Raw genomic sequence first — 25570 nt, forward strand, 5'->3', positions numbered from 1 at the left:
TTTGCTGCCAAGGCCAGAAGCAGCTGAAAGCTTCTTTTTTCCCCCTAAAAATTAATGAATTTGCATTGGAAAATAAACCATTCAGCTTTTCCCTTAGGGGAATATCCAAGGCCATACTAATTTTTTTTTTTAAATAATAATAAGTAAAAACTTAAAAGATGGGGTCCTTACTGAAGCTGGCAATGACCTTTTAAACATGCTAGAATTGAGATGATTTGGGTTTTGCTTTCCTTGGATATTTTGGCATGTGACTTTGTAAAACCACTGCTTTCCACTGTCCCTGGTCACAAACATCAACATCTTCTGGAGGTGCTGATCCACTTCTCCAGTGAAGAGTGCACTATATAAAGAGAAATCACCATTTCAAAATAATCCCACTCACAGAAGAAGCTTGGAAAGAAGATTTGTTTTCTCAGCAAACCAGCAACCCAAAGCATACAACAAAATGTGTACAAACCCAAGAATAAAAGCATCAAGTGTTCAGTGCCTTGGCACACTAAGCCAACTGATTTGATTCCAGCAAAAAGAACTTGGAATTAATTATTCTTATGTATAGGCTTTTGTACATTTTTTCTGCTCCTCGTTGCTGTCTCTGCTAAAGAGACCAGAAACCCTAGGAACTTCACATTGCAGCAAAAGAGGTGCCAAAAGATTCTAGCTTCCTGATGTGCTTGGAGACCCTGGATGAAGTTACAATCTCACTGAATTTTATTTTTGTCCTTTTAGATTTTTTTTCCCTGTTCTGTCTCTGACTTTTCCATTCTTGGACAGATGAGTCAGAAGAAAGGAGAGAAAAAAGAAAAAAAAAAAAAAAAAGGTCTGACCTTTTTTGAAGGCTACCAAAGTTTTTGCTGGGCAGTACCCTATGTACCGTGTGGTGATTTCTGGGAAGTGTGCAAAACCACTGCCTATGTGTCCTGGGAACATCTGGGATTGCAACAAGCAGCAACCATAACTGGAACATCACAAGCAGAGAGATATCACATATCTGGGATCCCCAGACAAGCGTTGAGCTGCCCCTAAATTCATCTGGTCAGAATTCCTGTGCAGTTGGAGAAAGCAGATCCAGGAAAATCACACATATGGTAAGCTTCCCGCTCACCAGCAGAGCTCTGCTGGCCAAAGTCCTAGAAAGCATGCTGGTAGAGCAGGGAAATAGCCTCTGCTGATAGAGTTTACTCAGACCCAGGAGATGACCTAGGCTGCAAGATCCAAGCCACGTCTCTGCTGATGGTGTTGCCAGCATGGTTTGACCCATTTATTTATACCAGCAAAGCTTTTAACTGGCAGATGAGAGCCAGCAAGAGTGAGGGAGGCTCAAAGAAAGATCTCTGTGGTTTACAGCAAGTGACAGCTGATCTCACTATCACTGACAAAAGTTGGAGATGCTGCCAATTTTTTTTCTCTCCAGCAATGAAAAAGGAGCCGCACCCCAGCTGGAGGACCCAGGAGAGCCTTCTGGAGTAGACGAACAGCCCTGCTCAATGAGGCCAAGGCGTCCTGAAAGGAAAAACCCGTGCCCCTATCTGTGCTCCAACTCCACCAAGAGGGAAAGACAAGCTGAGGGAACCCAGAGCAAGCTGAGACACTGTTTGACCATGGCACAACCCTCTGAGGATCACGTTTATTTTTGTGAGCGGGGCTTGAGCTGTCAAAGCTGGGTTTACGCTTTGGGATTTTCCCTCTCCCAGATGGCTCTAACCCTATCTCTCTTTTTAATAATCATGGGTACAAGTGTGAGATTTTAGGAGCAGTGTGGCATTGTTGTTTCTCACATGGGAAGATTTAAGGCCTGAACCTTTGTTCTCAAAAAGCAAAGACTTTTCTCAGTGCGGAGTAGAAGCAGTCATTGCTTCTACAGGAGATGTATCTAAGTGGGGGGAACCAGGCTGTACTTCAAACCCCACTGAAGCAGCCATGAGATCCTCATGACCTCCTCTGTGAATGGGGTCCCTCTGCCCCCCACAATGATCAAAGGGAACATGTCGTCAGTGCCTTGGTGTCTGCATTTTTCACAGGGTAATGATCCACATCCTGGGCATGGAACTGTAACATGGAAGTGTTTGTTTCAAGAGCTGTTACAGCAGAGCAATTCAGGAGCACATCTGAGCATGCAAAGTGACTCTTCTGGAGAAGATCAAGGCCTTGGCTATCACTAGGGCAAGGAATGGATTTAGCTTAAAAAGGACTTTCTTCCATTTACAAGAAACATCTCTTGCCTGTGCTTCCAAAAGATCTTAATGCACAGTTCAAGGAAACTGATGGAAAAACACTGTGCAATTAATTATAAATCCCAGTTGTGTCTTTATTCCTTCATGTCTTGTTTTGACAGTAAACTTGTGAGGGATTCCTCTATTCACTCTCCAGATTTTCAAGCCACTAAACATCAGAGTATTGCTGCAGAACAGGGTCTGCAAATGTTATTGTTGCTTTGCTACACAAGGTCTCAACTCGGAAGCTGGGATTTGAGGGACCTTGCAGAGCTAGCTGCAAAACTGGATGGGGATGGCCATTTCCCAGGCTGCTGCTTTCATTGGGAAGGATTTCTCTGTGCTCCTGTCAAAAGCATAAATCATGTGGGTGACGCTGGAGGCTTGGCACCCACAGCCCATCGTGTGTTGTGGTTGCTCGGTATCTGTGGGAAAATCATTCCAAAAGTGAGCTCTTGGAAAGTGGCAGCAAAAAATAGCAAACAAAAACCCCAAGCAGAAGACACAACAGACCAGGGCTCAGGTACTCCTCAGCAAGGACTCTTCTTTGTGGAGCTCTAGTAGTGTTGGCAAGGTAGGCTCTGGAAATGTTTGATTTAGGTAAAATGGAGCAATTCCCTTTGGGGAGGTGAGGGACTGGCACGATTCTTCAGGGCTATAGTAAGTCTGAATTGCTTCTTTGTGCTAAGAGCAGGCACTTATGAGGTCCATGTTGCAGATCAGAGTGAAAACCTTCTGATACAGCTAGCCTGATAAGTTGCCTTTGTTCAGATGAGGCTGCAACATCGTGGTGTGAAAATTGTACCTTGTGGTGGGAGAGCAGTGGGAAGGATGCTGTGCTGGTGTGTAGATGCTGTTGAAAAATTAGTCAGGATTGCCAAAACACAGGAGCCATTTTCCTCAGTGATACTCTTGCTTCTTTCTGTCAAATCCAAAATACACTGTCTGCCTTGCAGCCAGCAGGGTCAAATGCTCAGTAAGCGAGTTCCCTGGGCTCCCTAAGGAGAGTGTGCTAGACTTAGAAGTCCATCTCAGCTAATCTCTGTGCTGTGTGTGCGAGGAGGGGCGGCAGGTTCTGCTCCCTCTGAGGCACCCGTGCTGGGTGCACAAAGCAGGCCAGCGTTCCGCAGCGCTGGTGAGGCTGCACCTCGAGGACTGGGTTCGGGTTTGGGCTTCTCACTACAAGAAGGACATTGAGGTGCTGGAGTGTGTCCAGAGAAGGGCAACAAAGCTGGTGAAGGATCTAGAGCAGAAGTCTGCTGAGGGAATTTGGGTTGTTTAGTCTAGGGAAAAAGAGGCTGAGAGGAGATCATCTTGCTCTCTACAACTCCCTGAAAGGTGGTTGGAGCCAGGTGGGGGTTTGTCTCTCCTCCCAAGTAATAAACAGTAAGACACAAGGAAACAGCCTGGAGTTGTCGCAGTGGAGGTTTAGTTTGGACATTATCGAAAATTTGTTCCCCAGAAGGATAGTTGAGCCCTGGATCAAGTTGCCCAGGGAGGTGGTGGAATTCCCATCCCTGGAGAGATTGAAAAGTCATGTAGATGTGGTGCTGAGGGACATGGTTTAGTGGTGACAGGCAGTGCTGGGTTAACCGTTGGAATCCATGACCTGAAAGGTCTTTTCCAACCTAAAGAGCTGTAGTACCTGTGAATTGCAGCCTTACCTGTATGTCTTCCTAGCCTGCTTGTTGGCTTCTTTGGGAATAGGATAGGACAGGTGAGGACACTATCGGGGTTGAGTCTACAAGGAGGGAGCATGGGAGTGGATGGCTGGGATTGGATTTCTTTGCTTTCCCATTCCAAGAGTTTTTTTTTGCTCTCCTAGGGACCAGAAGGGAAACCAGGAAAACAGGGGGAAAAGGGCAAGCCTGGCCAGAAGGTAGGAACATTTCCTGTTGATAGCATCTCCTTCTCTGGATCTTTTTTTCATGCTCATCTTTGATATTTATCTGTAGAAGCTGTTTTATCCTACGTTGATGCCAGTGCTTTTGTTCTGCAGGGCAGCAAGGGCTACCAGGGGCAGCTCGGCGAGACAGGATCTCCAGGGAAGGCAGGGCCCAAGGGGAACCAAGGCCCTAAAGGATCCCGAGGTACCCTGGGACCTATGGTGAGAAGAAGAGCTCTGCAAATGGTTGAACACAACACACAGATATGTGACTAGCAGTGGTGGGCACAGGTCTGAGAGAAGCGGAGCCTGACAGAGGCTTCAGGGAACAGAAACTGAAATGATGTTAGCGGGCTTTGGTTGGGCAAAACAGTTTAACACTGAGCAGCACACAAGAGACTCTCTTTTGATGGTTGTGTTGATGCCCTGTGAACCTAGCCCATGCTGCTTCGTGGCAATTCTTCTCACCTCCCCAGATGGGCTGAAATATTGGGGTTTTTTCCTGAGAAGGAAGTGAGCCTGATAAGCTATTTTTTGCTCAGATCTTTCCCTTTGAGACTGCACGCTCATGGCAAGAGCTGCTTCCAACTGTGTTGTTACAAGGAACTCTGCCTTGGACTTCTGCCCTGTTTCTACACCCACTCTTGATCTACTTATCTAAAACACTTGCAGCAAGAAGAAGTACAGCATGGGAAAGGGTTTGAGTTGGGGGCTGAAGGTGAGGCTTTCAGAGAGAACATAGTAGTATGGCAAAGAGGGAAGAAAGTTAATTTGCTTTAGGCACATGAGAAAAAAGTATTAGGACAGCAGCAGTAAGGTAAAAAATCCATCCTCATGCACTGTAGCCTGATAAGGAAACTTCTTGCACCATATTTGGTAGAAGTTAGTAAAAAAGCAGGAGTGATTTATGAACAGGGAATCGTGGTGATGATTCAGAACAGTAGCAAATGAGCGATGATGGAGTAAAGGACTCCACTGTTCTGGGTTTTCCTGCACGAAAAATTATGGCCTTTCCATATATTGTCTCTTCCTATTCTTTGGCAAAGCCTCCATGGATTATTTCACAAGGAAGCAAAGCAGTATCTCAGCAGCAGTCTATTGGATTGACCACAGCTCTGTCTTGTGGGAAGGGCTTTCTTCCGTGCTAAATGGGATTATATGGAAAGTTTGCAGTTTGCTTTAACCTGATGATCTGATTGAAACCGTTCAGTCTGCTAAAGATGCAATAAACAGCTCTTGCAGTGCCCTCATCACAACACAGAAAACTCCTTTCTTGGCCTCAGAACTCACACTGAAAAGGTTTCCTTGCAGCAGTTTAGGTTCAGGTCATGCATGAGAATGGTCTCACTGGTGGACTTCCTACCACAAAGCTAATTTGGATGTAAAGACACCCAGAAGCTCAGGTGAGGTGAGGACACAATTGCTGTAGGCTGGCAAAGACACAGACTGGACTACTTGCATCACTCTCCATATGTGAAAGGCTAAAACCAAGCAAGAGCATTTCAGATGGCTTCAGCAAAGCTCACCAGTGGCTGCACTCCCTCGTGGTGCTGGGCTTTGTTTTGCATAGCCAAACGCATCCTCTTCTTGTGGGGTAATACTCACAGCCACTTTTATGGTGCTTTATGTGCTTGCCTCTCCAGGGTGCTCCAGGAAGGATGGGTGCTCAAGGGGATCCTGGCTTAAAGGGCTACCAGGTAAGGATTAATTTTCATCCTTCAGCTTCTATCTATTCTCAAATGGAACAAAACTGCCACTCCAGGATGCAAAATTGTCCTTAAACTGATTTATTTCTGATCTTGAGTTCAGTTTAGTTTTTCTCTAGTGTCTGCCTTTACCATCACCATTTCTCCAGATCCATTTGGTTCTTCTCTGCCATGACCCATATGTCCCTCCAAATCTAGGATGCACGACACAAGGCTTGAGAGATCTGGCAGGAAACCAGGGAGGGCTTTCAGTCAAACAGCTCTTTCCTGTCCCTTCACATGCTGTCTGCTCTCCACAGGGACATGCAGGACCACCAGGGCCACTTGGACCACCAGGACCAAAGGGGGAAAAGGTAAGTTCACAGATTTCAGCTGTCTCCCCTTTTGTCAGCTGATCTGACACAGAGATGATTGCCCCACTGCCATCCGTGCTCTCCTCCCCTACCTGTGGCAGAGGTGCCTCCTCTGCAGCATGGCCACCCACATTAAGTCCTGCTGCAGCTTTACTTCAGCAAACCAGCAGTGCCACCAGCATATGCTTTCCAGACACCACGTGCCCTTGCAGTGGTGGCTGGGCCAGCCGGCACGTGTTCTGGGGACGCATTTTTCCTGCATTCACAGAAATCTTGCTCAATCCCCAAGCAAAAGGAATCAGAGCAGTAGCTTTCTGTGATGAAGTCAGAATAAGGCTCTGCACAAAGAAGCTGATCTTCAGCATCTGTGCTTAAATCAGATGATAGCATGTTATAATTGAGGCAGAACTGGTCTCCTCTCCATTACCCTTGCTCCATTTTCCTCATCGACTGCCACCTCCTGACCTCACTCATCCCCTCCTCCCCTCAATGAATCCCCCTTGCCGCTGCTGCCCTGAGTCAGAGCTCTCTTTCCACAGCAGCTTTCCCTGGGTGTTTCCACATTTTGCTGAGTCAGCAAACCATAACCAGTTCAAGCTGGAGAAGTGACTCACTCTTTAATGGTTTCCTGCCGGGGGCTGGCTGCTCCGCTCCCAGGATGGCCCAGCTGGGTTTGGCTGTGCTGCTGGAGCCCCACACGTGCCTTCTGCAGCAGCAGTGATGCTCCCTCCCTTGGTGTGGGAAGGGAAATGATGACAATTGGGATTGGTCAGTCTTGGGAGTCCCCATGAAGAGGAAAGATAAACTCTTTTTGCTCCCCATCGCCAAGAACTTTGGGCTTCCCTCTGCACACAGGTGTGATCACAGCTCTGTGTGTGGGACAGAGATCCCAAGGGCTTGCCTTGCTGTGCCTTTGAGTCTTCCAGCTCAGCCTTCTGGGTGTCAGGACACCTGGTTCACTCTGTGCTGTGCCTGAAGACCCTGTGTGCAGCAGCAGATCTCAGTGCTGGTGGCCGGGAGTCAGCAGGGCAGAGTGATCTGTTGTGCTCACCTCAGTTATTCACATGCATTAGAAATTTTGCTCTGGGGATGAGCAATGGTCATGCTGCTTTTCCTCTCATTTCCTGCTGCTGAGATGCATCCGTGGAGGAACAGCTGGTGATGTTCCTGCTGCTCCACATCTCCATCACTGCCTTGCTGAATTTCCTCTCCAGCCTTCCAGACTTGACCAGCATTCCCCCTCAAGTGTATTCTGCTGAGTGACCATGCAGGAAGTCACAAGTGTTAACCAGCCCAGGCTAACAGGTACAGACAGCCCAGGATAACAATGTGAGAGGCCATGACCAAGCACATTGCCAGCTGAGAGCCTGGCCAGAAGTTTCTCACAGTCCCACTGATGAAACTTCAGCATCCTGGCGAAAAGTTGTGAGTCATTACTACCAAAACCAAGACCAGCCACTGGCTGTGCAGTAGAAGGAGTAAGAGATATGCAGATATGTGTCTCTGGATTAAATTGCAGCTGATTTTCTATTTTAAAGCACTGAAAGTTGCCATCTTCTCGAAAGCTCCCATCATTTCAGTAGTAAATTCTCCCCAAATGATTAATCTGAAGCACTCAATGTCACCCTTCACCAACAAAATATTCTTCTGCAAATGGACAGTAGAAGAGCACTCCCTCAGGGATGACATGGACCTTGTGTCATCAGAGCATAGCAACACTGATGATATAATGAATTCTATATGCAAGTGTCCAAGCTGAAGCCTGACAAAGACACCAAAGTACTTAATGTGTCCTGCTGAGAACAGTCAGATCTGTTAGTGACCTTTGGCAGACAGATCTCACTCCTGTCTTCCTGGAAGGTCAGCAGATCTGCTGGCATCTTACTGGGGAGCAGCTCCAGCTGAATGTGCAAAGCACAGCCTCACACATGCTGAGCCTCCAGCACCATTCTCTGTAGCATCCAAGTGCTCCAGAAAAATCTTGCATCTTATCCATCCTTCCTTGTCTTCTAAGAGTGTCCTGGACCCAGCCTAAGGATACACAGATTCCCTCCCTCTGGACACCTGTAACGTGTGTAAATGTGAAAATGGAAGCCTGAATCCTGAGAAATGAGGAGGAAACAAAAATGGGACTATGAGCTTTAAACAACATGGCAAACTTAGCTGTGCTGGAGGAGGATGGGGGAGGGTGGGGAAGGTCTTCCCTTTTCCCAAGAAGAAAGCAGCATGGAGAGAGGCAGTCCCGGGGAATGCAGCTGCCTTGTGCGGTACCAGCCAGACACTGCTCCGCTTCTAATAGGTTTACAGCTTCTCCAAGAGGCCTTGCTCGGAGCAGACGCCTGCCCTTGGCAGCTGCTTAAAGCAGTCCAGATGGGATCCTTTTAAAAATTACAAACTGGTGTATCTCACTTTGGGACAGGAGCCAATAACAACAAGCCTTCCCTTCTTCTCCATGCCTTTTCCATTTGTATTCCAAGATGTTTACTTTGCTGCCCTTTACTCTAACTTTTTTTTTTTTTTTTTCACTGCAACTTTCCAAAGAATTAGTGCAGACCTTTCATCTCCCTCTTGGGCAGCTGAGGCATCAGGAAGTCCTAGAGGAGCTCAGTCTTGCAGACCTAGAGATGACCAGGCTGCAGGATTTTCTCAGTCAGAGGACAAAGGGCAAGGTGGGAATTAGACTAAAGGGGACAAAAAAATACAACTCAGCTTTGGGGAGGAAGTCTGTGAGTCTTGATGCTCTCCAAGGGTCCCCAAAATTATGAGCTCTCTTTGAGTTCATCATGCTCATCTCACCTCCCAGGTGGCAAGGTGTTCCCTTGTTTGGAAAGAAGCAATCAGTGCCAAGACTTGTGCACAGTAACACATATACTGGGATATTATTGGGGTTTTTTAGTGAGGCTTGAGAAGTGGTGGCTTTGTTTCCCTTCTGGCCTACATTCTTTTGATAGTGGTGAGAAAGCAAACCAGATGCCAGGCATTCTGCTGCTGACTTCAACCAGCAAGCTCAGTAGCACTGTAAACTGTTGGCAGAGCCTTTTAGGCATTACCTTTCTTTCCTTCTGCTTTGCCACCCAGATTTCTCTGTCTACATTGCTCGATACTACATTCTTAAGCCTTCCTGGCACAGTTTCTCCTTATATATTTCTTCTACCATGATACCTCCTCAGAACTCCAGACAAGTATGCTGGAGTTCCCCAGCCAGCACATGATCTTTCAAGGACAGTGTGGCCATAACCCGTGAGCATATCTGAAATCCTGGCAACATTCATCCAACACACATGGCAGCAGAGGAAGAAAATGTCACTGTCATCAAGGACCTGATGAAGAGAGATGCACAGAGCCCTTTACTACCTATTGAGGTTAACTACAAGAGATTTTGCCAAATCTTGAACCTCGTTCTGCCAAGCTGTCAATGTTGATAGCAGTGCTCAGCCTGTGTAGAAGTCAGCATGGATCAGTGTGTCCCTCTGAGCTGTGGCCCAGTTCCTGCACATTGGCTCCACTGCCTGAGTGTTTTCACTGAAGGTTATTTGCTGCTCCAGGTGTGTCATTACCAAACATCACACATAAGCAAAGCACCCCAAATGCCTTCTCCAGCAGGACCTCTGAGAAATTGCCCAAGCATTCTTACTATCAGCACCTGCAACTTGAACAGAAGATCAGAGTCGCCTAGAGAGAAAGTCAAAGACAGTTGTAAATACATCAGGAAGGACTGATGCAGCCACTGAGAGTTACAGAAGTCTGTGGAAAACTTAGCTTTGCATAGCTGTGGAGATTCAGATATTGAAGGCTCTAGGAGCACCCCAAGCTCTCCAAACAGCAGCTTCCACTGGGGCAGAACCTTCCAGACTTCCTCTCTCCGGTAGCTGCAACATCAAAGCTCTTTCTATAGAGCTGCTCATACAGTGAGTGTGTGAGGGGCTGACTCTTTCACCTGTGTAAGAGAAGCCCACAATAGTGGCACACATCTGGAGAGCCCATCCAGACCACCCTTGTTCCCATGACAGCCTGTCAGACAGTGAGGGTGGAGAAATGCTTGATTAAAGAGTTTGTTTTGACTGTCAGCAATAAGATGCAGCAGCAGAGAACCATTCCCCATATTGTCACAATTACATGCTGCTTGCTTTGCTTGAGGAGTTGTTGAAAATAACCCTTTGCACCTGGTTCCTGAGGGAGGATTGTTCGACCAGGCACAAACAACCACCAAAGAAACCATAAAAGCAGTGGGAAGAGGCAATGTAACTCCAGGTTGTGAAACAAAACAAACCCCAAATTGTTTAGACTCTCTTTGGAGGGAAAGTTAGTAAATTCCACAGTGGCATTGAGTTAGGGGAGGATTGGATCAGGTCTCTGCAGAAGCATCTGCCATATAATTTCTATTAATACCAGCATTTTTATTCACAGGGAGAACAAGGTGATGATGGGAAGGTAGAAGGCCCACAGGGACCACCTGGAGACAGAGTAAGATGTTGAATCCCTTCTCCAATCGATCCTGACCTTATTTTTGCTGGTGAATTAGTTGGGTGGCTTCCTTACTTGTAGAATATGCCCAAGGCATTGAGGTATTTGTTATTCTTGTTGCAGGGCCCTGTTGGTGACAGAGGTGATCGAGGGGAGCCTGGAGACCCTGGTTATCCTGTAAGTCTTATTCTAAATACATGATTCAGAAATGTTTGTCTTGGGGAAGTGCTTCCAATCTGCATCAGCCCACAGAAGGTCTGCCCTGTGCCCAGCAGTCACAAGTCATAACCCACTGCTGTCCCTCATCAGCTGCTGCACATGGCTGTGTTTCAGACAAGCAGTAATTCAGACAGCTTTGCCTGAAGTGCTACAAATTTGGCTGAAGTCAAATGGAGGCCCTGCAGGTCAGCATCTCACTATGCCATGCACCTGCCTGAGCACAGGAGACTGAAAAAAATGAGCAGGGATCACCTCACCAGAGGTATTTGTGATTATCAAGGAAGTATCCTGGGGAAGATGTATAGCAAAGAAGCCGTGTCAGTGCTGGACAAAATTCAAGACTGATGTGCCCATGGCTGTAGACTCTTTCATGGGAATATCTCTTTTCACTTGGAGGTTTCAAAGCTTCCTAAATCCTATTGGGATTTCTCTCAAAAGCCAGACCAGGGTTAGGAACTATTTTGCTGTGCTTCTGAAGCCCTCTTTGCAGGAGATGCCAGCTAGCTGATGTTGCTCTGCAAAGGCTCTGTGGACTAAGTCTTACCTCCATGCAAAAGCAGCTGGTCAGAGTGACAGAAGAGTTTACATTCACCTTATTTGTAGAACAGCAGCCTCCAACTGTCCACCTACTTTAGTGCTGTCTGTATTTAGGGACATGTCAGAAAGTCACCTTCACTGCTTAGATGGTGGTTAGCAGTTCCTCTTTCTGGTTATTTCTTTCTGGTGCATAGCCACAGGAGCATGTGCACCACCCAAACTTCAACATTTCTATATTAGCAGATATTTAAATCTTCTTCTGGCCCACAGAGCATGGTACAACCAGGTTTTGTATCCCATTGCCACAAAAGTACCCAAGAACAAATGTGTTCCCTCTCTGGCTTTTATTTCAGGGTCAAGAAGGGCTTGATGGAGAAAGAGGGAAACCTGGACAGCAAGGCTTACCTGTAAGAGATGCTGCTTTATTGTAAGCTAATGTCAAGTGCATATGAAAAACAGGTGCAAAAAGCAAGGTAGGAAGGGCTACAGGAGGGAGTGTGTGGTGAGCTGTGAAATGCAACATTGCCCTGAGCCTGACCTAAAGAATGGGCATTTGTGAGTCACATGTTGGGACTAATAAATGGAGCTGGAGGCACTCCCAGAAGCCTGTCTCCAAAACTGTCTTTTCTGAATGATCCAAGAGGGACTAGAGATGGACAGTGGGAGATGACAGCCACAGTGGAAGGGTCTGCTTGGAAATTACACATTTGCCTTGCTGCTGGTGAGAGCTGGTCCAGTGTGTAGTGAGACCATTGCTATTCTGTCTGCATGGTGTTTCTTCTCAACCCAGGGCACTTATGAAAGATGCCATTAAATCCAAATTTCAGGGGAGAACTTGCTATATAGAGCAGCACCTCATTTGTATATGAGATGAATGCAGCTGGGAGTGCAGCAAAGCAAATGTTCTTTGTCCAATTAATTCCTGTTCTTTGTAGAGCTGCTGAGAAGAGCAACAGATTCTAGTCTGGGGTAAAGCCTTAGTGCCCTGTCATATGGCCTAGAACTGGGATGCATTCCCAAGTGGATGTAACTTGTTCTGAGGGTTGGTAGCCCCTCAGGTGTCAGTGTTTCAGATGAGAGCAGGAGCTTTGGATTGTCTTTAGTAAAGGGTCATTAGAAACACATAGCTAAGAAGCTGAAGGAGAGCTCTGCAGGTGTGTCCTGATTTACATTTACTTGAGATTAGTCCAGAAATTGCCCCTGACGCAAATTAAAAGCCCTGGATGGACAGATGAAAAGATGGAGACATGTTTTGGGGAAGAGACCACTAAGAGAGTAGTGAAATATCCTCTCTGCTTTACTCCCCTATAGGTAGCTTTCTAATATCTGACATCCAGGTGAAACCAGGGAAAGGGCTGCAGCCTGCAAGTGGGAGGTGGTACCAGCACTAAAGATGTAGTCAGTGGATAAAGTGCTTGTTCTGCACCTTGCTTCTGCAGCACCTTTCTCAAGACAGGCTCCTTCCTGCCCATTGCTCTGTGCTGTTTTCCAGGCACCCTCTGGAATTCAGTGAATGATCTCTGCAAATACAAACACCCAAGTGAGGGGCTAGCATTGCTTCTTCTCCAGTTGACACCCTGCTAAATGCTCTCTCCTGAGTTCTTTACTCCTTTTTCCCCAGGAGGCCTGTCTGAGCACAGGCTGTTCCCCTGAATTGTTTCCATGCAGTCAGCATGGTTGGGGCACAAAAAATGCTGTTCTTTGTGCTTCATGCAAGATAGTGCCAGAAGAGAATTTCAAGCAGGTTTTTCTTGCTTATGTTTTGTAGGGGGATCCTGGACCACCAGGCCAGCCAGGAGCAAAGGGATCCAAAGGTGATGTGGTAGGTTTCAGCAGGGTGGATTTACAGTGTCCCAAGCTTAAAGAAGATGTCTAATCAAGAGGGCTGTCATGGGTTTTGCCAGCATGTGTGATTTGGCCTATGGTCTATGCCTTGAAAGACTGGAGAACCTGGTGGGAGGGCTGTAAACATGTATTGGAGTGTCCAAGCCCAATAGTTTGTTGGCTTTGTGGAGCTGGAGAAGATCAGGACAATTACAGCTCCAGCATGATGGGTGACTCCTGGGTAGGTCTTTAGTCATTGCTATGGGTTGTGTTTCTTTCCCATACCCCTGTTTGTGGTGCCTCCAGCCACAGCTGGCTTGTCTGCCCCTAAGGAGGTCTGAACCAGGCAAGTGTCTCTCTTCCACTTGGACCATAAACTTTTCTGGCTTGAAACCTTGCAAATTTGAAGTCCATATATCCACACAGTTGTTTGTCTTGGAAGCCTCCCTCTAACTTCTTGCCTTTATTGAGCAAGAAAGCACAGTGCACATGGGTCCTTCAAGGTTCATTGGGGTACCTCATACCTACTCCTACCTCCACATCTGGCTATAATGACAGCTTGCTAATTATTCTCACAGATCAGGGACTTGATTTGTTAAAACATAAGTATGTGGCTTCAATATTCAGCAAATTCCTGCTCCCTTTTGGCAGATGTCAGGATTTTTAATCTGACCCTGCTGGGGCAATGCCAGAGGATAGTTTAACCAACAGTAGGTGTTCTTGGCAAAAGAGTGTACCAGGCAATAAGATAAATAAACTCTGCCCATCCATGGATAATCTGGAACTGCCTTTGGGTCTAATGAACAGCAGAGAAAGCACCCTCAGGAGTGACATTTGTGTAGCTGAAGCTGGCCTGCCTGGTCCTTTGCAGATGGAGAAACAATGCACAGAAAATGCAGTGCTTCAATTTAAAAGTGCTTTAGTGCATGACCTCACCAAGAGAGCCCTGGTGAAGGTGATGAGCTGAGTTTTCCATTCATTCTGCAGAAATTAATCCCTTTTTTACAGCTAATAAACCTCGGGAGTTCTGGGGTTTGGTTTGGGGTTTTTTCAATGTCTTTCTTCACAAAGCATCATTGCAGATCTTGGACACACGATACCCTTTGCATTCACATTAACTTCCCAAACCAGAGGGAGCTACCTCACAGAGCAGAGCTCTTCCTGGACACCCTGCAGAGGGCTTGTCACTGTGCTCTCAATGAGCTGACAGAGGATGTAGGTTTTAAGCATCTTGTTCTAATGTTTGCCAGTTCACTGAGTCCTCCTTTGAATTCATTCTGCTTTATTTGTCCTCATCTGCTCTCTATTAAGAAAAATGTAGCTCCTTGCCTCCTAGCTATTCATTCCTGTCCTAGAACTCTCAAGACATATGAAGACTCACTTGTAATAAAACCAAATAGCAGTTCATTCCCCAGCCTTGCAGCAACTGACTTTATAAATCTCCTTTTTACAAAACTCTTCCCAACCATTATCCAAAAGCTCACCCTCAAGTCAGGCTGCCAAGTAGAGCTGTGCTAGAACTGCAGCAATTTTAGATTGTCTTCTTGGTTTCCACTTGCAGGGTCAAAAAGGAAAGCAAGGAGCTCGGGGCCATGCAGGCAGCAGAGGCTCACCGGTAGGTAAAGATTCGATTTTCTGCCTCCAGTAAGTGCTGTCTGGGAGCTCCACCACTAACAGCCTTGTGATTTTAGGGCATCCTTGGGCTCCCAGGTCCTCGAGGAGTGGTAGGAAGACAGGGTCAAGAGGGTGCCCCTGGAGTGGACGGAGTGCCGGGGAAGGACGGCGTGCCTGGGATGCTGGTGAGTTTGTGGTCGTAACCTTACAGCACCAAGAGCAAAAGCAGCTTAGGAGCTGGAAAACTAACAGGTAGCCCAGCAGAAATGGATGTGGTGCAGCTGTAGATATCCCAGTTTGCATGTTCCCAGAGCACATCATGTGCTCCTCTTCACATCTCACATGCACACTGAGGCAGCAGCTGCCTTTGCATGGCCAAGTCTGTAACCAATGTGGTGTTTCCAGCCTGGCAGATACTTGCATGCACAGACTTTTGTCTACATCTCTGCAAGCCCACCCATGCCCAGATGCATGGTGCTTGCTGAGGGCAGTCATACTACATCCCTGTCCCACCCTGAAGCTGTGCAGAGGTGGAAACAGAGCATCTTATTTAACAATGTCTTCTGGGTTTCTTTTCCAGGGAGAGCAGGGTGATGATGGGGAAGAAGGTGTGACAGGGATGTCAGGCAAAAGAGGGAACCCTGGCATAGCAGGACTCCCTGGAGCACAGGGACCACCAGGATTCAAGGTGAGTTTCTGACTCCCTCAGATACTACCACAAGCATTCCAATTTGTGAGCCTGTTGTCTCTATTGGAGAATCCAAGCTCTAATAAAGTCTCAACATCTGCTGCCATCTTCCACTCATCTGTAGGCTCAGTAAATCTTTCTCCCCATCCACCCATCCACCCATCCACCCATCCATCCACCCATCCACCCATCCATCCACCCATCCATCCATCCATCCATCCACCCATCCACCCATCCATCCATCCATCCACCCATCCATCCATCCATCTATCCATCCATCCATCCATCTATCCATCCATCCACCCACCCATCCACCCATCCACCCATCCACCCATCCATCCACCATCCCATCCACCCATCCATCCACCCATCCATCCCATCCCATCCATCCATCCACCCATCCATCCATCCACCCATCCACCCATCCATCCATCCATCCACCCATCCATCCATCCATCTATCCATCCATCCATCCATCTATCCATCCATCCATCCATCCATCCATCCATCCATCCACCCATCCATCCATCCATCCACCCATCCATCCATCTATCCACCCATCCACCCATCCACCCATCCACCCATCCACCCATCTACCCATCCATCCATCCATCCACCCATCCACCCATCCACCCATCCACCCATCCACCCATCCACCCATCCATCCATCCACCCATCCACCCATCCATCCATCCACCCATCCACCCATCCACCCATCCACCCATCCATCCATCCACCCATCCATTCATCCACCCATCCATCCATCCACCCATCCATCCATCCACCCATCCATCCATCCACCCATCCATCCATCCACCCATCCATCCATCTATCCATCCATCCATCCATCCATCCATCCATCCATCCATCCATCCATTTTCATGACATTCAGAGCAGCTGAATGTCCCAGAGCCCTTTGTCAGGGTTCACTGAGCTCAGGAGCAGATACACACACTACAAACACTTCAGCCTTCTTTCATTAGAAACCTGGCTAAAAGAACATGGCCTTGGGGAAGTTGCAAAGGAACTGCTGCAGCCTGTCTGCAGGATGTCCAGGATGGACAACTCCATGGGAGATTTGGGTGTCCTCTAGCTGTGGCCCTGTGAGGCCTGAACTGCTGAAGGGATATTTGTGCTGCTTGGTTTTTAGCAAATGCTTACTGGTTTGGAACAGCTGGAACCAGTACGGGCCTGGACATCACTCTGGGTGGGAGCAGGGACAAGCTGCTTTAGTGACCTTGAAGTTTCTTCCTGGTCCTTGCCCTGGTCCAGGGTGGACACAGGGATCTAAACTGGGCCAACAGAAATTCAGCTGTTTGTAGCAAGTCTCTGGAAATAGGAAGGTTCCAGCTGGGTTTGGAGAGGCTACCAGGTCTGATTTAAATTATGCCTCCCCTAACACATCACTAACTGTCACTTGCTGCCCTCCAGCTGCCTTGTGTAGAATCACAGGCTGCTACCGCAAAGGACTGACAGACCCTTGTGTGTTATGACACTCGGCCCATGACTGCCCTTTTACAGCTGCTCAAGCTTTCTAGGCTCCTGCTGCCTCTGTTTCTCTCTCCCAGATCAAGCACCCGGGGCTTGTGTTGCTCCTGCTGCTTGGAGAGCAAAATGTGGGGCTGGCTCTCAGAAGCCACTCTCTTGTCCTTACTTGTGGAGTAGGTGTTGGGAAAGTGTTGGTTTTGCAGCCTCTGAACTGAAGACCTACAGCTGAAGTCTTGGCATGTCTTCCACATTGTAGATGGATTAATCATCAATTGGTAGCCTGCTGGGGGGCAAAGATGGTGAGAAACTGCAGGGCAGGATGGACAACAGAGAGAAGTGCAAACAGAGGATGTTTCAGCCCCTTCCTGTCCATAGCCCTGATGCAAGCAATACAGCTCTGCTGGAGCTCCTGCTCTCTGTGGAGCTCAGGAGGGGACGTGGCCATGCCCAGCACCAGTCTCATGCTGTGCACCCTGCAACAACTCTCCTCAGCAGACCTGAGGCATCTCCTGCTGAGGCCACATTCCTCATCCCCATGAGCCACTCTTTCCCAGCTTTCCATCTATGGCTATTTCAGCTGAGCCTTGTTATATTTAGCTCCTGTCCTTCAGAATTACTTGAATTCTGTTATTTTTAGGGTGAAAGAGGATTGCCTGGACAGACTGGCCAAACAGGGAAGAGAGGATCATCAGGAGGAACAGGCCTTCCAGGGAGCCCTGGCGACCCAGGACCCAAAGGACAGCCGGTTAGTGATGGCCAGAGCTGAGCAGACCTGACTCCAAGCTGTCTTCTGCAGGAGAGGGAGCAGAGCCACAGGCTGGAAGATCAGGTTGAACCTTGTAGGGACTATTACAGAGGAGGCCACAACTAGCTCTCTCAGGTGTCCACATTTCCCTGCTCTTCCCTGCCCACTTGTGCACAGAGAGGCTTCAGCCCTGCCTGCTCTCCCCAAGGCAGCAGCACTGTTCACATCAGCCTGGTGCCCGTGGTGTGTGCTGGCAGCCAGGCTGCAGAGCCACCTCACACACCCCTCAGCACTGTCTCTGGGGAGAGCTGTTATGGGAGTGGTGAACAGAGCCTGTGGGAAGTGTTGAGTGGAGGAGAACTAAGCACTCCAAGCCATCCAAAAGTGGCTCCACTGGGACGTGCAGGAGATGCAAGAGCATGTGTCACCAGTGCTTGTGTCACCAGTGCAGTTTGGAGGGCACTGGAGCTGCAAGCTCAGGGCACACTGAGGAAGAAGCACCAAGAAGCTTTGGTCAAGGCAGAGGCTCAATTCCCACAGGCTCCCAATCCTTCCTGCTTCATTTATTGTGCTGGTGGTGCCCAGATTAGCACTGCTGTGTTACACTTCATCAGCCTGAGGCTATAGTGAGAATCCTTTAGCTGTTTAGATTAGATTTAGATCAGAGGGTCTAGTTAGGCTACAGATGTAAAACTAACATGAGGAAAAGAGATTAGGAGTCATACAAAAGAAAGGAGAAGATGAATCCCAAGCAGCAACATCCTAACATCATTTTGCCTCACATCCACAAGTGGCAGGTTCGTTTGCCCTGTACTGCCACTGCCTACTCTGCTGCACAACTACAGACCAGGAGCCCTTAGCTGAGATGACTCCATGGCATTTAAACCCTGCTGACTGTTGCCTGAAATTCCTCTAGAAAGAAGGCTTACTTGGTTCTTTTAACACAGGAAAGACCTTATTCCTCTTTTAGTTGCAGTTTTCCTTTCCAGGACCCATAAATGGACAGATAAATGAATCTGCATCCTTGGAAAGTTTCTTTTGCTCCACTGAGTCCAAACAAGCCCTCTCTTGCCAAGCAGTTTCTTACTGTCATGGCAGGAAGATGCCTCTAGCAGTGAGGTCTCCAGACTGACTCTGGAAGAGCCTTGTAATAGAGGTGGTGGAAACCCCATAGCTTGAGTCATTTGTAACTGGGCATTGTAAAACATCCCATAAAGTGCAATGCAGCATGGGTCACACAGTCCTGCTGAGAGTCCAAACAAGCCTTTTCCATCTCTGTTCTCTTCCTAAGACTGTAGATGAATCAGCTGGTGGATGGTTTCTGACCCATGGATTTTTTAACGTTGAGTCATTTCACATTTTGACATCTGAGATGCCCAGGAAATATCAAAGGACATCTCAGACCTGCTGAAACCAGGCTGTTTATACAAGCACAGCGTGGGGTTTTTATTCTGAGTGCATGCTATGTGCTAATCTAAGCTGCATGGCCTTCCAAACATTTTATTTTTTTTTTTTTTTAAGAAATTGAGCATCCCTGCAGGGTTGAATAGGAAAAGAATTCAGGGGTATGCATGGGTTTCCTGGCTTTGAGTGGGAGGTTGTTATAGGAACATGCACTTTTGTGACAACTTGAATGAGCACAGTTTGAAAATATCCTGTAGTACTTGGTCAGTCCAAGAAGAGCTTGTCCTAAAGGCCTTTGAGGCTCTTTGTTGGGATTTTTTTGCAACATAAACTTCCAAGATCAGAGTAAATGCTCTCCATCCTGCTTCCACTGAGTGTGGTCCAAGCTAGACAAGCATCTGCTAGAAGTAGTGCCAGTACACCTCCCATTTGAGGGGCAAAAAGGCTTAGTCCATGAGATCTAAATGATCTTCCAGTCTGTTAGATCTTCTGGAGTTGCTTCTAGCCTGATGCAAAAATGCTTAGTTTATGAGATCTGAGTGACCTACAAGTCTATGAGATTTTCTGGAGCTGCTTCTAGCCTGATGTTTGTGTAATTCCTCTTTCCAATTGCTTTGATACTTCTTTCTTCTCACTCCTGCTTGGACTGAAGAATACTAATGGCTCTCTCTTTCTCTGAAGCTGCTGAGCTCTTGCCATGTGTCTGAGTTCAATATAAGCTCACCACTGTTCGTTCTTCTTGTGTTTGTCTTGGCTGTTACTTGCAGGGAGACTTTGGTGAGGCAGGATTTCCAGGGACCATGGGCATGCTTGGGCCAAAGGTAAGAGGCTGCCTTGTGACCAGCTGGCTTTCTAGTCTCTCTCTACTGGGGACAGACAGTACAATATTTGTTACAGATTTTATTAGCAGCTCTGCAGAAGCTATTGACATTGCGTCATGATTCCAGCTACCCTTAGTTCATCCATCTTCCTTTGCTAAATGAGTGTGTGGTTATATGTGCTTCATTGGAGCTTAATCCTGCTAAAAGGGGTGGATGATAGAGGAAAAAGGGATGTCTGTATAGCCTGGAGCTGGTTTCCTCACCTGAACACCTTTCAGGTTTCCAGCATCAGTCATCAGTCTGCACCTCAGACACTGATACCTGCTCCTAATGTTGAAAGCCTTGATTTGAAATTTGTCACAGAATCATAGACTGGTTTGGATTAGAAAGGACCTTTAAAGGTCATCTAGTCCAGCCCCTCTGAAGTGAAGAGGGGCATCTTTAGATGTTTAGAATCATTTTATCAGAATATAATGGGCCCCTCACTACAAGAAGGATATTGAGGTACTGGATCATGTCCAAAGAATGGCATGAAGCTGGTGAAGGGTCTGGAGCAGAAGTTTTGTGAGAATTGACTGAGGGAATTGGGGCTGTTTAGTTTGGTGAAAAGGTGGCTGACAGGAGACCTTCTCAGCCTCCAAAATTTCCTGAAAGGAAGTTGGAGCCAGGGGGATGTCTCTTCTGACAGGTGAAAAGCAGTAAGAGGAAACAGCCTCAAGTTCCACCAGGGGAGGTTTAGGTTGGACATGAGGAATAATTTCTTCCCCAAAAGGGTTGTCAAGCCCTGGAGCAGGCTGCCCAGGGAGTGGTGGAGTCCCCATCCCTGGTGGGGTTTAAAAGCCTTGTAGATGTGGTTGCTGAGAGGCATAGCTTAGTGGTGACCTGGCAGTGCTGGGGTAACTGTTGAAATCAGTGGTCTTAAAGGTCTCTTCCAACCAAAATGATTCTGTGATTCAATGATTTACCTGGTGAAGGGAGGGCAGTTTGTCTTCTGTATGAAGTAAAGGGTTTGCAAAACAGGAGTGGGGAAAGTTTGTCTAAACTTGGACCTTCCCATTCCCACACACCAGGCAGCACCTCTGTCCTTGCAGCAGAGCTGTAAGCAAGGGCATACACATGGGCTGTGTTTAAGGGCATCTGGCATCTCATTTCTGCTTGCAGGGCCCCCCAGGAGACTTTGGTTTCAAAGGTATTCAGGGACCACGTGGGCCCCCTGGTCTCATGGTAAGTGGTTTTTTTTTTTCAGTTTGTTTGGTTTGGGAGGATTTTCTTCCTCCATTCTCTATTTGTGGGAGGCTACAGGGTGCTTGCTACAACGAGCACAGTGCACTGCTCACCACCTGCCTGTTGCACCACCTCTGAGTCACCAAGCACATCTGTAGGCAACCACATGTGCACTAGGTGGGTCTCTTCTGCCTTGGAGACAGTCATGTTGCTCTGACCACTGCACAGACCACTCCAGTTACACTGATGTCTTTCTCTTTCTGGAATTTCTGAAGTTTTTACCTGTGTCCTGACAGCCATACTGTGGAGGTCTTGTGTCTTTGGATGTGTGTTTTGAAACAGTTTGATTTCAGCTACAGCAAATACCACAATCATGCTGCTGAAAAGCAGCAGAGATCCAGTGTCTTTCCTGAGCCTGCCATGGTAAAAGGCACCATCAGTTCCCACATGATGGCTCACTCACATCTTCTCTTTTCTAGGGAAAAGAAGGAATTATTGGTCCACTTGGCATTCAGGGTCCCACAGGGAGCCCAGTAAGTATCTGTGCCTTTTTCTGCCTATACTTTTAGAAGACCAGCAGAAGTAAATCCCAAGCCCTGCTGTAACAAGGGAAACAAAATGGTCTTCAAGATGTGCAGCTTGAGAGAAGCACAGGCTTAGACTCTGTGGCTGCATTTCTAGTTGCAGGGACAACATCAACTTAAGAGTAAGGAGTAAGCTAAGTGAAAGTGTGTGGATAGATTGGCTCTGACCAGAAGACAAGAATTTCATTGCAGTCTTTCAAGAGCAAGCTGCCAGATTTTCCAAAGGACTTGGCCTCAGGGGAGGGAACATGGGGGAAAAAAAAGATTCCCCAAACTGATAACGTTTTAAACTGGCAACAGCTCAATTCTGGGAAGTGCTGGAAATCCCTGCCTGCCCCAAAATGCCAAAGGCCTAAAGGTCAGGCCAGGGCTTCATAAAAACAAGAGCATGAAGCTGCTCAGAGTCCAATCCAGAGGCTGCTACTGGCAGAAATGAAAAGCAATAAGATGGACTTGGACATTGCCAAAATATCCACTAACAGCTTTTTTTTTTTTTTTTTTTTTTTGCCTTGGCTTATATGGTAACCTGAGCTAATCTGTTTAGAGGTACACTTGGGTCCTTGCAAGGAGTTTCTGGGTGGCAACATAGAATAGGTTGGGTTGGAAGGGATCTTAAAGGCCATGTAGTTCCAACCCCCTGCTATGGGCAGGGACATCTTCCTCTAGACCAGCTGCTCAAAGCCTTGTCCTACCTGGCCTTGAACATTCCCAGGGAGGGGACATCCACAGCTTCTTGGGGCAGCCTGTTCCAGCATCTCACAGTGAAGAATTTCTTCCTTAAATCTAATCTAAATCTTCCCTCACTCAGTTTAAAGCTGTCACCCCTTCTCCTGTCACTCCATGCCCATGTCCAAAGGCAGTGCATCTTGCCAACAGTCACTGAGGGTGCCTTGTCTGCTTTCACAGGGGCCCAAGGGAGACAAAGGCAGCCGTGGAGAAATGGTAAGTGCTGGTCCACAGCCCTGGTGTCTCCTGCCATGAGGAGGGTCCCTCTGAGCAGCCCAGAGTCATGCTGGGCTCCACTGCACCTGTGTGTGCTCCAGCTCAGTGTGGTGGCATCAGGCTCCCACGAGGGCAATGCCATCTGTCCACGTGTGCACAGACCTATGTGCATGCACCTCCAGGTGTGCACCTATGCACCCACGTTGCTGTTAACACAGCAAAAGCTGCCACATTACCATATTAGCTATGAGCATGGCATCTCCAGGAGCAAACCACAGTGAATGGCAGCTCAGGAAGCCTCAGCCTGCCCAGGCCAGGGGTACAGGACCTGTGTGAGCAGCAGTGCTGCCTGGGTGCAGCCCCCACAGCTGGGGGAATAGTGCCAGAGCACATTCTCACCTTCTGCTCCTCCTCTGGGCCCCTTCTTACAGGGGGGCTGATGGACTTTTACACCTTCTCATATATCTTTGATGTTCTCACCATAGAGGGTATGTGATGGAGTATACTGGATAGCAAAAACCCCAGTGGATGTTTCTAACAAGCCAGGGTGCTGCCTCTGCCTCTTCTTGCTCACCATTCTCCACCTCCATGGGCACAGAAAAGGACAGTGGGCTGGTGAGAATCTGAGCCCCAGAGCAAGCATTTGCTTGTGGCAAAGCCACAGCATCCTTTGCCACAACCCTGGCTGCTGTTGGCACACACTGCTGGGGCCCTGTTTTCACTGTCCAGCCATCACAGCACCCAGGCTTGTGCAGGCAGCTTGGGAAAAGCACACAGCTGCAGAGGGAGAGTTTGGGTTATTTGCAAGCATCTTCTGACAGCTTCTTCCTTTTGTGTTTTGTGCTGTTTTCTTTTTCCCTGCAGGGTCTGCAAGGTCCAAGGGTAAGTATTTGAAACCACATTTTCTGACTACTGTCTTGTATTTAAATAAAAACAGCTGCTTTGAGCAAATGTAAAGCTGTAGGGTGGGCAATTGTGCATACAGGGGATGTGGTAAGTACCTGGGGTTATGGCATTCATGACAGTTAAAGAGATAAAGCTGGGAGTGAGGGAGGCAGTAGTGAATGGACCAGGTACAGATAGATGCACCCAGGACAAACTGGGGCCACCTCCTCTTTCCTGAAGGGTTTGGGAGAGCAGATGCTGCAAGATGTCAAAAATCAGGAGGATTTTTAGCAGGGAACAGACTCATGCTTGTGAAAACCATGAGAAGTAGAAATCTAAATGGGAGATCTTTCACTAACTGCTGCCACTCTGTCTTTAGGGTCCTCCAGGCCCACGAGGACACCCTGGCCCTCCGGTATGTAGCTGTGGAAAGAGTTCAAAGCCATTATTCAAACAAGCTAAAGTTATTGCTGTGATACTCTCCAGAGAGACTCTTCACTCATTGGAAATTACAGCTTAGCCCCATTCCCCATATGCAAAAATGTGTGAGTGAATGGACCAGTGTTTCTTGTGCTTGAGCCCAAACCATCTCCAAGTATTATATAGAGACAGCATTGTTGCCCCTCTCACTCATCTGCACTGAGGAGCTCCAGGGGAAGGAGGATTTCAAAAGGACATGACTGAGTAGCTTTGCAGTGGTGCCTGCACATCCTTCTGGCTAATGCCCCTTTTTTGTTTTTGCTTTGGTTTTTAGGGACCACCAGGAATTCCAGCCTCCTTTGTAAGTTGTCATTTTCTGTATGGTTGTTAATGATGAGAATAAGTCATGCAGAGCCAAGGTGCTGATGGCACTTCCAGAAAGAGCTGCTGGGATCCTGAAGACACACACTCAGGTCCAGCAGGAGATGCTGTGTTAGCAGAGCACTGCTTGACTCACAGCCCTACACCAAGAAGGATTTGATTGCATCAGGGCATGTTCAGCTTCTAACACTCTCAAGTTCATGTCTTTTCCACCCCCACACTAGCAACAAGATGGCTTTGGGGCAGCTTTCCAGACTCTCATCGACTCAAACATCGCGCTCAAGACAGAGGTAGGAGGGTACTTGGGAACCCATTGGTCTTTCCTGGGGCTGGAGGCTGGGAATGGGAATGGGCACCATGTTGCTTGTTCTTCCTGCATGCTTCAAGCCTATACAGCCTTTGTGTGTTACCTGCTGTGGTTTGTTGCAGTTACTGTGGAGTATCTGGGGTTTGTGCATACAAAGATCCACTGAAAGGATACAGTTTTTTTGAGTTATTCATTTGTGAAGGTTCAGACCTCACCACTTTGCCAGAAGTTAAGAGATGTTCCACTCAGGACAGTGCAGGGGCTGTAGCTCACTGGATCCCAGCCAGCAGAGCCTGTCTTTGACCCTCTCAGTTTCCCCACAGATAAATCAGAAACCCATGTGGTTATATCACCTGGTGTCCCCCAGGGCACATCTAACTTTGCCTCCTTTTCTCTCCAGGGTTACCAACATCCAGACCTTCTCATGCTGGACCATGGAGGGGAGATCTTTAAGACTCTACACTACCTCAGCAACCTCATTCAGAGCATCAAAAGACCCCTGGGAACCAAGGAAAACCCTGCACGCATCTGTCGAGACCTCATGAACTGTGAACAGAAAATGAACGACGGTAGGAAGCCTCAAGTGTGCAAAGGCTGCTTCCTCCACAGGGCCATTTCACACAGCCCAAACTGGTCTCCTTCCTTGGGACTAGTAATGTAGAAATTGAAACATTCCTTTTCTCCTTCACTGAAAAGGTTAAGTGTCTTTGTTAATCCCTAAATCCTCCACTTCTTCAGGTACCTACTGGATTGACCCAAATCTTGGCTGTTCCTCAGACACCATAAAGGTCATCTGCAACTTCACCAATGGTGGGCAGACATGTCTCAGCCCCATCACCGTCTCCAAGGTACACACAGCTCCACCCCAG

General features: G+C 47.7%; 1 protein-coding gene across 1 annotated transcript in view; it reads left to right on the forward strand.

Moving 5' to 3' along the window:
• The window catches only part of COL27A1 (collagen type XXVII alpha 1 chain), a 159109-nt gene that overhangs the window by 131589 nt on the left and 1950 nt on the right, over positions 1-25570 (forward strand). The window contains exons 38-59 of the mRNA XM_054393343.1: positions 4036-4089; positions 4210-4317; positions 5739-5792; positions 6101-6154; positions 10562-10618; positions 10742-10795; positions 11728-11781; positions 13143-13196; positions 14760-14813; positions 14890-14997; positions 15393-15500; positions 17626-17733; positions 19905-19958; positions 21120-21182; positions 21662-21715; positions 22673-22708; positions 23573-23590; positions 23973-24008; positions 24348-24374; positions 24619-24684; positions 25102-25270; positions 25440-25549. Coding sequence (XP_054249318.1) covers positions 4036-4089; positions 4210-4317; positions 5739-5792; positions 6101-6154; positions 10562-10618; positions 10742-10795; positions 11728-11781; positions 13143-13196; positions 14760-14813; positions 14890-14997; positions 15393-15500; positions 17626-17733; positions 19905-19958; positions 21120-21182; positions 21662-21715; positions 22673-22708; positions 23573-23590; positions 23973-24008; positions 24348-24374; positions 24619-24684; positions 25102-25270; positions 25440-25549 — 1500 coding nt within the window. The remainder of the gene's footprint in view (positions 1-4035; positions 4090-4209; positions 4318-5738; positions 5793-6100; positions 6155-10561; positions 10619-10741; positions 10796-11727; positions 11782-13142; positions 13197-14759; positions 14814-14889; positions 14998-15392; positions 15501-17625; positions 17734-19904; positions 19959-21119; positions 21183-21661; positions 21716-22672; positions 22709-23572; positions 23591-23972; positions 24009-24347; positions 24375-24618; positions 24685-25101; positions 25271-25439; positions 25550-25570) is intronic.

The sequence above is a fragment of the Indicator indicator genome, chromosome 28, assembly GCF_027791375.1.
Source record: "Indicator indicator isolate 239-I01 chromosome 28, UM_Iind_1.1, whole genome shotgun sequence".
Lineage (NCBI taxonomy): Eukaryota > Metazoa > Chordata > Aves > Piciformes > Indicatoridae > Indicator > Indicator indicator.